Source organism: Prionailurus bengalensis, chromosome D3 (assembly GCF_016509475.1).
Source record: "Prionailurus bengalensis isolate Pbe53 chromosome D3, Fcat_Pben_1.1_paternal_pri, whole genome shotgun sequence".
NCBI classification, from domain to species: Eukaryota; Metazoa; Chordata; class Mammalia; order Carnivora; family Felidae; genus Prionailurus; species Prionailurus bengalensis.
Window position 1 is genome coordinate 15,955,414 of NC_057356.1, and position 12,938 is coordinate 15,968,351.

Genomic DNA, 12,938 nt, shown 5'->3' on the forward strand with positions numbered 1-12,938 from the left:
AGTGTCCAGAGAACAGTGCTACCTGGTCGCTGAAGGGCAGTGTGCAGTTCATGTCTAGACGGTCATCACCTTCCAGTTTCAGCAGGGAGTTTCCAAGCAATTTCTTTTCGTATTGGAACAAATTTAAAAAAGAAGGAAAGAAAGGAAAAGAAAAAAACAAAGACATGGTAAGATGGAACTGTTCATGACCAAACCATCCAGAGAGATAAAAGCAAGAACAGAGAGAAGTTTGGTGCCAGGAAGGAAGGTTAGTCCTGAAAATGCCAGAAACACACATTTGGTCTTGGCTTGCCCCTATTTTGATCTGAACTCAGAAGGCAAAACATGAATGTTACTGCTTATCTCTGGGGTGGGTTGTTAATTAGCATCAAAGTAATGCCTCAGCTTGATGCAGAAATAAAATAGATGTAGAGAGATTTTCTGTGGTAGGAAATAAGCTGAGGCCAAAGGGATTCCACCTGCAAAGGGTTAATAAGCCACATGGAAGGCTCCTTCCCCTCCAGGCTGCAGCAAAAGTACAAAGCACAGTGTCAGCACCAAAGAAGCAAGCTTCTGAATCTCTTTACCTGAACCCACGCAGGCAGAAGCTCGTAGGAAATACAGTCACGGCCCTATTGTACACATATTAACATGGATTTCAATAACAGGCTCACACAGGTAACCACAAAATAAGTCATCAAGTCACTGGTCCACCTGGTGCGCAAAGCTCCGATCAGGAGGCTCATGGTTAAGAAGTTCACCATTGTGAACTGTGAAGGTGCTTACTAGGAGCCCAGCATTTGGTCTTTGGTGGAGAAAACACCAATGAGCAAGGAGCCCTGTTTATATCCTGGAAGTTTCCAGGAGGAGTGATGCCAATCAAGGCACACCTACAGTTCCAACATCTTAAGGGTAAGTAGGATTCCAAACCTGCCTACAGAAGAGCAGTTCATGTGGAAGGTACGAGAAGGTTATGAAAAGCCTTCCCGAAGTTGGCATGGCTGTCGGCAGACTTTTGTGCTGCTCCACAGCCAAGCGCTTGCAAATAAACTCATGAGAGTAAACGAGAAAGAGGATTTCCATATGAGTACATTTGCTGCCATGACCAAGATCAATCACCACCCCGAGAGCTGGCTAATGGCACTGACTGCCTCATTCTAAAGGGCTGCCGGGGGAGGGTGTGTGACACCAGACAGACCACGTACAGCCTGTATCTCAGTGACACAAGAGTCCCAGTCATGACAGTCTCAGCCATCCCTCCCCCGGAAAGGCGGCAAGAGGGGCCCCACCACTCAGGTCAGTTCCCAAGTCAGCCCACTTTACAAAGACAGCCTCCAGCTCCTGCCTCCATACTCACAGCATCAGCTTCCGCTTTTTCCCTAGAAACTCTCCCACCTGCGACCACAGACTCTAAGGCGGTGACCCAGCGCTGTTTGTCGGGGAAGCTGGGAGCCAGCAAGTAGAGCGTTCTCCCAGGCCAGCAGGTGGTGTGTGGGTGAGACTCCATCTTCAGTATGTAGGGGACATCTAGGGGATGGGACAGAGAGCAGGGGTCCGCTGTGGATTCCTCTCACTCTTGGGAGGGATGGCCCTGAGGTGTCAGACATCACCCAGGCATGCAAGTCCTAGACCCCACTAAAAAGGGGGAGCCAAGGAGGGCACCCCCTCCTCCCCCTGCTGATTCATCCAGCCCAGTGCCCGCCCCCACCCTCACCTCCCCACGCCACCCCACCCCACCCCCTGCCGTGGGTTCTCCAGCTTCCGCTCACCTGCTTTGGCTGTATTTGCAAGCTCAGAAGCACCAACGGCGCCATGAATAGATACATCCCCGTCGGGAAGGCACAGCTCAAATTCTTCCACCGGCCTCTGTCCAGCTTGGTGCAAAGAGGAAGGGCAGAGAGAAAACCAAAAGAACAGGAACAAGAACGAGGGGAGAAGAGAGGAAGAAAGAAACAGAGAGAGAGAGAGAGAGAGAGACAAGGCAAGAGAGACAGAGTATGCGTGGAAAGAGAGGCGCACGAGAACAAAGGAGGAGGGAAAAAGGTGTGCAGAGAAGGCGGAGAGGGAAGATAAAAACAAAATAAAGTGTGTCAGATGAGTAGCACAGTCAAATTTCTGCTGACGATGCGGATTTATGGGCTAGTTGACTGAGGCAGAAGTTCTCTGAAGGTGTATTAGCAGGTAGGATCTTCAGGGCAGCACCCTGCAGGTTCCTCAGAGGGGAGACCTATAGACGTGAGTATCGTACCAATAACCTTTAGCGAAGTCATTTGGTTTTTAATTTTCAAAAATGGAAAATCGTAGAAGGCTTGCAACGCAGTTGGAAAAACAAAGCCTTCACGCCAAGACTGGGAGACCTGGGTCAACCACGTGCAATGAAATTCCCCCTGAATTCTTAATTTACCTTCTCTGGCTTCACTGTCATAAATGAGGACTTTAGATCCCTCCAGGACAATGTACTTCCTGTCCCAGCCTTGCTGTCCTCGTTTGTTATTCCTGGGGATATAGGGATGGATAAGAACATAGGTTTAGACTCAGGAGGGAAGGAGGGAGGAGGAATCCTAGCCACGACGCTTCCCTAGGAAACCTCAGGAATGGAAGTGCCCTGTGCCGTCCATGTATCAGGGGAGGCAGAGCTTCCTTCTCCCCTTGTGGGTTCTGTGGCTGGCCTAGGCATTCCACTGGTATCAGACAGACGAACAAGAGATAAGCATACGGTTTTTATTTTATGTGTGTGTACCTGGAAATCTCCATAAGAAAATAAAGACCCAAAAAGCAGATAGGCCTAGTGTTTGTATACTAGCTTGAACAAAGAGTAGTGGTTATGAAAAAGCAACTAAAATGTATGGGGAGGCTAAAGGAAGATAAGGTGTTACTTTAACAAGGCTTATCTGCAGAGTTTTGTCTACAAGCCTTGCCTCCCTGCTTCTGGTGAGAATTTCTTTCCTCCTGGAAAAGGGAGGGGTGCTCTTACATGGGAGATTTATCTCCTGCTTTCAGGAAGAGAAAGGGGAGGTCAGAGGGGCCTTCTTAGACCTGCTGTTTCTCAAGTGCCTTTGGCTCAAAATAATCCTGGTTCCAAAGTGGCATATTTTGGGGTGGCATCTTCACCGGCACAGGCCCCAGCCCAAGCCATCCTGTCGCAATACCTGGGCACTTTCATCCACCCTTCCAGGTGCAGGCCGCTGCTGGGCTCCTTGGTCTGGAGACCCGGGGAGTTCATTTTGTCACGGCAGAAGGCCTCGGTGAAGTGTGTGGCATACTCGGCTGGCAGGCCACAGGTGGCTGGCAAGCACGTAGAGCACTTGGGATGACACATCACCTGACATTCTGGGGAAAAGCAGTGAACAACCTGAAAACACCTTGTCGAACCCTGGACCATTCTTCCTTCTGCCAGCCAAGCCCCAGCCAGGGCCCATCGGTCAGGCCCCATCACCCAGGTAAATCCCTAAGCTTTCGCAGGAGCCAGGTCCTCCCTACAGAGAGAGGAAACATGAGAGCCAAGTGCTCTCCACCCAGTTGTCCTGGCTTCTCCCCTGGCCGCCACAAACAGGCGTGTAGAGGACCCACCGGCAAGGTTCAGCTGGAGCCAGCACCCAGCCTAAAGGTGGGGAAAGGGCAGCCTGGCAAAACGGGAGGGCTGGAAATCAGCAAAGCGCAAGGCATTTTGCACACGGGGGGTGGACACGTGAGCTGGAAACATGTATAAGCTCTCTCCTTCAACGGGAAAAGTAGCGTCCTCCCACTGGAATGAAAAGCTTCAAAATGAATGCGCTATATGGTAAAACATTTTTAAAGGAAAAAACCCACACCCATCAGATGGATTTGTTTAGGGGGAGACATGCAGGTGCCCACGGCACACGCACCACTGCTTCTCTTACCAAGACATTTGGATGCCTGGCGCCCAAAGTGCACAGTATCCAGACACACAGCGCACTTTGTGGCTCGCATGTTCAATCCTACGTTAAATCGGTGAGGAATATTGTGGTGCATGCGCTCCTTAAGACGCCGACTGAATTCTGAAGGAAAATGTTTAAAAATTCATTAGGTGCTGCAAATGATACCGTCAAGAAAGTAAAAAGACAACCCACAGAATGGGAAAAGATATTTAGAAATCATCTCTCTGACAAGGGGCTTGTAGCTAGAATATATAAAAAGCTCTTACAACTCAATAATAAACAAGACAACCCAATTTTAAAATGGGCAAAGGATCTGACTAGAAGATAAGTAAATGACCAATAAGCACATGAAAAGATGGTCAACATGATTGGTCATTAGAAAAACACAAATCAGGGGTGCCCGGGTCGTTCAGTCAGTTGAGCATCTGACTTTGGATCAGGTCATGATCTCACAGGGCATGAGTTCGAGCCCCATGTCAGCCTCTGTGCTGACAGCTCAGAGCCTGGAGCCTGCTTGGGATTCTGTGTCTCTGTCTCTGTCTCTGTCTCTCTCTCTCTCTGCCTTCCCCCGCCCCCTCCACTACCCCTGCTTGTGCTGTCTCTGTCTCTCTCAAAATAAATAAACTTAAAAAAAAAAAAGAAAAAGAAAGAGGGGCGCCTGGGTGGCTCAGTCGGTTGAGCGACCGACTTCAGTTCAGGTCATGATCTCACGGTTTGTGAGTTCAAGCCACGCGTCGGGCTCTGTGCTGACAGCTGGGAGCCTGGAGCCTGCTTCAGATTCTGTGTCTCCCTCTCTCTCTGCCCCTCCCCCACTCATGCTCTGTCTCTGTCTCAGAAATAAACATTAAAAAAAATTTTTTTTAAAAGAAAGAAAGAAAAACACAAATCAAAAGCACAAGGAGATACCACTTCACACCCCACTAGGAGGTCTAGAATCAGACACATGGAAAAACAAGGTGAGGGTGTGGAGAAATCCGAATCCTCATACACTGCTGGTGGGAATGTCAGGTGGTGCAGCCGCTCTGGAAGACAGTTTTGGCAGATCCTTGAAAAGTTAAAATTAGGATTGCCTAGCAATGGTGTGACCCAGCAATGCCATTCCTAGGTATATACCCAAGAAAGCCGAAAACATACGGAGCCACAACATACAATGTTCACAGCAACGTTATTTAGGATAGCCTAAAGATGGAAACAACCCAAACGATTATCAATGGATTAATAAACAAGATGTGCTATCCATACAACAGAATATTACTCAACCAGAACAAAGTGAAGTACTAATTAACGCTACAAGACGGGTGAGTCTCCAAAGCATTATGCTCAGTGAAACAAGCCAGACACAAAAAATATGGTATGATTTCATTTATATGAAATGTCCAGAGCAGCAAATCTATTCAGCTTAGTGCTGCCAGAGGTCTGGCAGAGGGGAGAATGAGGAGTGACTGCTAACGGGTGCAGAGTTTTGTGGGGAGGGAAAGGTTAAGGCCAAAAAATGTCCCCAAATTAGAAAGTGATGGTTGTACACCCTTAATGCACTTAATAAAAAAACATCCAATCATACACTTCAAATGAGTGAATTGGATGGCATGTGAATTTATCTCCATAAAGCTGTTAAAAAACCATTACAGCAGGTTACAGAGTGTGAAACTATTTTTTTTTAATTTTTTTTAAATGTTTTTATTTATTTTTGAGACAGAGAGAGACAGAGCATGAGTGGGGGAGGGGCAGAGAGAGGGGGAGACACAGAATCTGAAACAGGCTCCAGGCTCTGAGCTGTCAGCACAGAGCCCGACGCGGGGCTCGAACTCACAGACCGTGAGATCATGACCTGAGCTGAAGTCGGACGCTCAACTGACTGAGCCACTCAGGCACCCCAGTGTGAAACTATTTTAACACTCACAGATGCGTCTCAAGTTCTATGAATCAACTTTTAAAATCTCCATTATCCGGTTATTAGGAGTTGGGTATTTTTTTTTTTTTAATGTTTGTTTATTTTTGAGAGAGAAATGCAGAGTGCAAGCGGGGAAGGTCAGAGAGAAAGGGAGACACAGAATCTGAAGCAGACTTCAGGCTCCGAGCTGTCAGCACAGAGCCCGACACGGGGCTCAAACCCACAAACCGTGAGGTCATGACCTGAGCTGAAGTCAGACGCTTACCCGACTGAGCCACCCAGGCACCGCTAGCCATATGTATTATTAATATACACTCTAAGATAACATTTTAAGTAAAAGAAGAAAGGTGTTTTGCAGTGTATAGCTTAGTGTGCTATGATATTTTAATAGAAAAAAGGGCTAAGGAAAATATGCCTATTTCCTCATACTCTTTAAGTATAATTATATAAGATACATGAACAATATGATATGCTCTCACATGCATGAACTATTGCTGGAAGAATACAGTGGTGGTCCTTGGGTAAGGGAACTGACATCGGGGACAGGGGACTCACTTCTTACTCTTTATCCCTTAGTATTATTACTTGTCACTTTTACCGTATGTATGCATTTTCTTAGTGGATTAAAAACACTTTCAACCAAACTCCAAGGGCCCCTTGGGAACGTACCCTCTGGAGTCGATGACTCCTTTCTGCGGCTGGATGGCGGGGCGAGCAGGCTCATGGCACTGGGCTGGTGCTCGGGCGACCGCACGATGGCGGACATGGCGATCTGCTGCCTCGCGGTGGCTGGCGTAGATGGGTGCGGGTGGTCTGTGGCCTTCCGGTGGGCAGCTGGAAAGAGACCAGTCCGATGCCTTCTGGTTAGCTGGGTCACCAAGAAGCCCAAACCAAGCGGACTGCCCCTGGGCGGTCTTTCAAGCCCCCGAGACCAAAAGGACACGCATCGTGCCAAATGGGCAATACCAAGGATGCTGTGAATTTTTCACACTTGGGACATCTGGACTGAGAGCTTATGGGCCAGAAACACAGATGCTGAACTAGTACAACCCATCTGCTTGAGGTGGGTTCTCTGCCTTTTCCAGAGACTTGGCGTAGAGAGTGCCCCTACCTTCCTCCCGGGCAGACCGGAGCTCGATGCGGGTCTTCTGAAGGGCTTCCTCTAGCTCTGCACAGCGAGCTTTCTCCTTCTCCAGAGCCACCTTCAGCTCATTGTACTGCAGAGGAACCTGTGTGGGCAAAGCAGGGTCCTCTTTCCGTCGACTAAATAAACCCTAGCAATGGAAACAGAGATATCTCCTAACTCCTGGAAACTGGCACTTTAGCTGAAGGAACTCTGACTCAAGAGGAGCAGACCATGAAAGCCAGGAGCATACTCACTGTAAGCGGATTTAGTAAAAATGGCATGTGAAGGGGGAAAGGGGAGACTGAACCACAGCCCGTTCCAGCCGGCTGGAAAAAAATAGGGTTTTGGAAATTTTCAACAAGAGGGCTCAAGATGCTTGCACGGCCACCACCCCTTCCTTCGGCATTCCCAAGGAGGAGAGCCATTTCCTGAGTCTTTACCCTCAAAAAATGGAAGTGGAGGATGGAGTCAGGACGGATGGTTCGGAAATCACTCTTGCCTTGAATTTGTCTCATGACGCTTAGTTACGAGACACAGAGATGAGCATTTTTTAAAAAGGAGACGAAAAACTTGAATCCTAAAATGATGTCAAAACAAGGGGCTTACTCAAAAAAAAAAAAAAAAGCAAATGAAAAAATGAAAACGTGTACTGGACATGGAAGGAAAAAGGAAAACACAGGGAATCATGTGGCTGAAAAAAAAATTAACCACCAAAAATAAATGGAAACACCCTGACTACATCACATGACACAATCAGAAAACAATCCGCTGCTAAAATACAAAAGATTAAATATCAGAAGCATAACAAGCACAGACAGTCACGCGGTATGCAAGAATGTCCCTCCCCGGCGGCCACCACTGGAGGAGGCTGTTCTCGTCCCTCACCATAAAGAGAGCGCTGGGGACACGGGCGCCAACTGCCCACTCCAGCCCCTTCTCGGGTGTTCCAGGTCACTGGGGGCTGCCACTGCTCCCCCAGGGTGGGAATGCTTTGGGAAGGAAACGGCAGGGTCCTCAGAGACCTGTTCAGACTAAGAACACCCAGCCCAACCTCCTAAGAGGGCTCTGGTGGTTTAGGGAAGCAGGTCTTGGGTGGATCCAAAATCTGCATAGGTGCATCTGTGTATAACCCTGTCCAGAGCTGGGTGGGTTTTTTTCCCCCTTTCCTTTTCTTTTTGGTCAAAGTTTTTCATTTGTTTGTCTATTATCCTTCTAAAGGGGTGGCGCAGCACCCTTGGAGTGGAGTGGTGTCACCTCACCTCCCTGGGTCCCAGTCTCCTGCTAGGACTCTGCCGGTCAAAAGGACTGGGCTAGATGATTTCCAGTCTCTTCTGGAGTTCCGTATATGTGCTCTGAGAATCCTACTACAGAACTGAGAACCACTCTCTCTTTCTCCTGAATCCCACACACATGACCTATCTCTCTATAGCCCTGTACCTGTGACCTGCTAATCCCTCTGGAGTCTTGTACAATGACTCTCTGGAAACCTTTCTCTCTGCTATTACCACCCACCTCCCAATCCAGCTGCTTATTAAAAAAAAAAAAAAAAAAAAGAGAGAGGGAGAAAAAAAAAATCACTCCCTTAACAGAGACAGGCACTATAATTTTAAAGGCTATGAACACAAAGTAGTTTGTTACAGACTTGATAATGACATGCCTTCCTTAAGGACTATTCTGACGATCTCAAAACCTATTTTCAACCCAACATAAAACTAGAAAAATGTGCATTTTGTTTTCATGGATGTTTCTGTAATTATCTCTCACAACGGTATTTCATGAATCATAAGGACTGAGAAAACCTCCCAACTTTTCTAACACTCGGACCCACCTTTTTCTTTTTAGCGGGCTGGTCCATTTTGGCTTGCAGAAAATCAATGAGTTTGGTTTGTTGAGAAATAGTACCTTCCATTTTCACTTTTTCATGCGAATAGAGAACCTAAAATTCATAAAAACAAAAAAATAAGCTTGGCCCTAGAAAGAAGTATACTTGCAAATTTGGTACTTTAAACAAATAAAAAATAAAGTCATTAGGATAGTAGCAAATGAACATTCAACACAAACCACACTGCACCAATATTTACTCACTTAGTCCTATTCTTACAGCCCAAAACAAACAAACAAACAAAAGGAATGATACACGGACAGGTCAGTGAAAAAGTAAAACGAGCCAGGGGTTAATATTAGAATCTCGGGCATGATCATGATAGAAATTTTCCAACATCTCTGAATGTTTGGAAAGTTTCCCAATGAAATAGTGGGGGAAACACACAATAACATACAATATAAAGATAGCGACCGTTTCCCCAGATGGCTTTTGGCCATCACGCTTTGCCTCCGCAGACAATCTTTAAGCCAATTCCCTCCGCTGGTTCTCACCTGAATGTTTTCCAGCTGGTACTCCAGATCGCTCCTTTCCGTCTTCAGCAGATCAGCCCGGTCTAGGGCTTCCTGCAGCCCTTGAGTCAGACGGAAGATGTGATTCTTCTGCAGATCCATCTGCTGCTGTAATTTGGCTTGCTAGTGGGGAGGAAGGCCAAGACAGAGTCTCGGTACCACGGAGAATACAGCTTGGTCCCCCACTGTTAGCTTGTTGCCAAACTAATTGCAGGCATGGCACCAGATTTGGCTTTTGAAATCATCTCCTTCCAGAATTACCGATGGTCTTCTGTTCCAAATTGGTGCATGGCACCGATAAGAAGAATTTGCCCAGAAATCTCTGATGGCCAGCAAGTCACGGGATCCCCACCGTAACAAGAAGTCCAGGCTGGTGGTCTGCCTTCCCAGTCAGAGTTACAATTAAGGACATTTTGGGTACGTACGATATGGCCCATCTGAGGTGCCCTCTGAGATGCTGCGAATTACTGCCATGACAGCTAAGCTCCAATTTGTCCTTGGGGTTTTTTGGGTTTTTTTTTTTTAAAAAAGATCTGTTTATTTTTGAGAGAGAGCACGCAAGTGAGGAAGGGACAGAGAGAGAGGGGGACAGAAGATCCAAAGTGGGCTCTGTGCTGACAGCAGCAAGCCACACGCGGGGCTCAAACTCATGAGTCACAAGATCATGACCTGAGCCGAAGTTGGGCGCTCCACCAACCGAGTCACCCAGGTGCCCCCTTAGGCTTAAGATCTCAGTTGCTACTGTGAGAAATCACTTTGTTTAGGCAGCGTGGATGCACAAAGGGGAATCATATCAGCTCTAACTTGAGGAGCACCTCGTTAGGGTGAGAGACCCCAGCAAGTACACAAACAGCCACAATCACAGGAGATACTTCTGCAGTGTGGGGAGGAAGGAAGAGGAAGATCCCAGACTCAGCACAAGAGTCTATAAGACCCAAGGGGGAAAAAAAAATCAATTTAGTGTTTTGGAAATAGTTTTGTGCTGAAAATCTCTCTCCAATTTTTACAATGGAAGTCAACCAGAAAATAAGGCAGGCTCTAAAGATACTGGTTTTATGGCTCTCTTTCCTAAAACTCTTCTGTTTATAAAAAAGCAGGAAAGAGCAGGTATCCTGATGACACACTGCCTGATGTCATCTGACCCCTGGGTGACAATCCAACCGCCCTGTGGTTGGCCCGAACACCCCCATGCCTGGTGGCCTAGACTCTCTGCAGACTCAAGCAGAGAGCTCCTAAAGAGCAGTAAACATCACCACGGGCATTTTCTAACAGGCGACGGCAAATCTCTGCGCTCTCAGCCCCAGAAGGCCAAGGGCCACAGACAAACGCAGAACTGGCTGACCCTCTCCCTCTCATTTTACTTCCCTCCACCTGTGTTTTGGTTCTCTCTCCATCTCTCCTCCTCGCCGGCCCTTCCTCTTGAGGGGAAGTGGATTCCTTGGGGCATCATGGCATGGTGGAACGAACCTGGGCTTTGGAATGCTAGGGACCCTCCCACAAATGCTGACTTAAACACACATCAGTCACAGGACCAGGGGAAGCTCATATTGCCTCTAGAAGCTCTGGCATCTTCATCTGAAAGTGGGTATAACACCTCCCCTGACTGGGTGACATACTCAGTGCCACCATGCCCGGCGTACCCCAGATGTTCAAGGAATTCTCATAATCTCTCTCCCTCCTTTGTCCTCTTTCCTTCCCTCCATCCAGTTTGGGCTTCCCCCTCACTTCCCCATCTGCCTTCCCCGTGCCAGCCTCCTCCACCAGCCTCCCCCATCAGTCCTTCATAAAGCAAGAGATACTGTCAGCAGCCAGAGATCACCTGGCCTGTGTGCCAACTTAGAATTTATGAATCAAACCAGAACCCCTAAAATGCAGGGGGGATGGGACGCGGGGGGACAGCTAAGATTACCTCTTAAAGGGAACTATGAGTCCCTTACAGTGCAAGTGATTTCCACAAATTACCCTCTTTAGTTTCTTCCCACTATTTTAGGACAACATTAATTACTACGCAGGAAGCAGAGAAACAGGAGCTGGGGACAAAAATTGGTTTGGTGACAGCCAGGCCCAAAATATTTCTCTAGAATAAACACATCAACTGTCCGTGAGCTTTCCAAGAAACAGACTGCTTATTTACTATAATAAAAAACAAGAGTGACAGGTTGCTCAGTGGAATGTTTTTCAAAGCCATTTACTTGCTTCCCAGAGAGAGGAAAATGGGGGCTATTCATGGGTCAGTGCTGGACTGAATGCAGGGCGTTGGACCTGTCCAACAATTCCACGAGGTGACAGGAGACTGGGAGGGTGCATGAGGGAGCTGGATCACAGAACCAGAGCACCAAACAACCGTGGTGGTTGAAAGGATGGATCAAAACCAATGAGAAAAAGTTCAAAAGGACAGTATTCTTTGAAAACACTGACTGATAAACGCCAGAATACAAAGATGTTTACTCAAAAAATGCAAGCTTACAGAAGGGTTGGTGGCGATGTCACAGGTCAGTGGGTGTCAGTGGTATGATAAAGCTATCCAAAGAGTCCAGGGTAACTGGCAGAGGCTTACAGAGCCCAGAATGGAGCTGGAGATATCCCACTGGACCCCATGTTGCTCATACCCTGTGGACTTTTAGAAACTCTCTTTGGAAAGATAAATCTACCAGAAAAGAACATCTCAAACTTGGAGGGACTTGAAATGTTTCAATTAGGTAAGAGAAGGTGGTCTGGCGTGGGGGAGCTACTCAGATATCTAACTGTCTGTCACAGAGATAATAAACGTAGCTCTCTCCTAGAACTATTGCAAGGACTGTATGAGCCAAAGCATGAAAAGGGCACTTGGCGTATAGCAATTGCTACTTAAACATTAGTTTTTTGGAGGCATCTGGGTGGCTCAGTCAGTTAAGTGTCCAACTCTTGATTTCAGCTCAGGTCATGATCTCACAGTTCAGGAGTTCAAGCCCTGTGTTGGGCTCTGGGCAGACAGCACAGAGTCAGCTTGGGATTCTCTCCCTCTCTCTCTGCCCCTCCTCTGCTTGTACTCTCTCTCTCTCTCCCTCAAAAATATGTAAACATTTAAACATTATTCTTTTATTAATCAAGTAATTTGATTATTATTTGGTATTACTCTCCTATTTTAGGTGGAAATGCCAGACTCAAATGTTTCAATGAAACAGAACCAGTGGTTGGAAGTTATAGACTTTAGTTCAAAATAAGACAGAACTTTCTAAGAATTAAAGTTGTTGAAAAAATGGGTCAGGATGTCCAAAGGCACGTGCACTCAGGCAGAGGTTCAACCAGGCCCACCAGTGAGGAATGTTGGGGAAGGGATTCTCTGCCTTGGAGAGGAGGTTAATTTGACCAGGATTAGCAAATGGACTTTCACCTCTGGCATTACCTCTGACAGCCTGATAGTAGCTATTGAATGTCATGTCAAAAGAAGTTTCTGAAGCCATTTTGGGTCCAGGAGGATATCTGGGAGAAAGATCCATTAGCAAAGTCTGCCAGGGCCAGGGATGAAGGGAACAATGGAACAAGGGCTGGAAATTTGGGTTCTGTGACATTAAAAAAAAAAAAAACAACTTCTTTCCAACCCTGAGACTGTGATTCTGGCCCCACTTACAAGTCTCTATACCTAATGAAGAGGACATGGTTAACTTAA

The 12,938-nt window shown here is 47.1% G+C and overlaps 1 protein-coding gene across 13 annotated transcripts in view; it reads right to left on the reverse strand.

The window, feature by feature from the left end:
• CIT (citron rho-interacting serine/threonine kinase) overlaps window positions 1-12,938 on the reverse strand; it is a 163,165-nt gene that overhangs the window by 16,935 nt on the left and 133,292 nt on the right. For 4 of the 13 annotated variants that reach the window (XM_043557730.1, XM_043557739.1, XM_043557731.1 and 1 more), the window contains 11 exons: window positions 9,272-9,412; window positions 8,724-8,831; window positions 6,881-7,043; window positions 6,439-6,603; window positions 3,861-3,998; window positions 3,129-3,309; window positions 2,384-2,475; window positions 1,749-1,853; window positions 1,337-1,506; window positions 567-611; window positions 23-103 (listed from right to left, as the gene is read on the reverse strand). In XM_043557730.1, the coding sequence (XP_043413665.1) occupies window positions 23-103; window positions 567-611; window positions 1,337-1,506; window positions 1,749-1,853; window positions 2,384-2,475; window positions 3,129-3,309; window positions 3,861-3,998; window positions 6,439-6,603; window positions 6,881-7,043; window positions 8,724-8,831; window positions 9,272-9,412 (1,389 nt within the window). The remainder of the gene's footprint in view (window positions 1-22; window positions 104-566; window positions 612-1,336; window positions 1,507-1,748; window positions 1,854-2,383; window positions 2,476-3,128; window positions 3,310-3,860; window positions 3,999-6,438; window positions 6,604-6,880; window positions 7,044-8,723; window positions 8,832-9,271; window positions 9,413-12,938) is intronic. The other 9 variants (XM_043557741.1, XM_043557734.1, XM_043557732.1 and 6 more) reach the window with 3 other exon arrangements.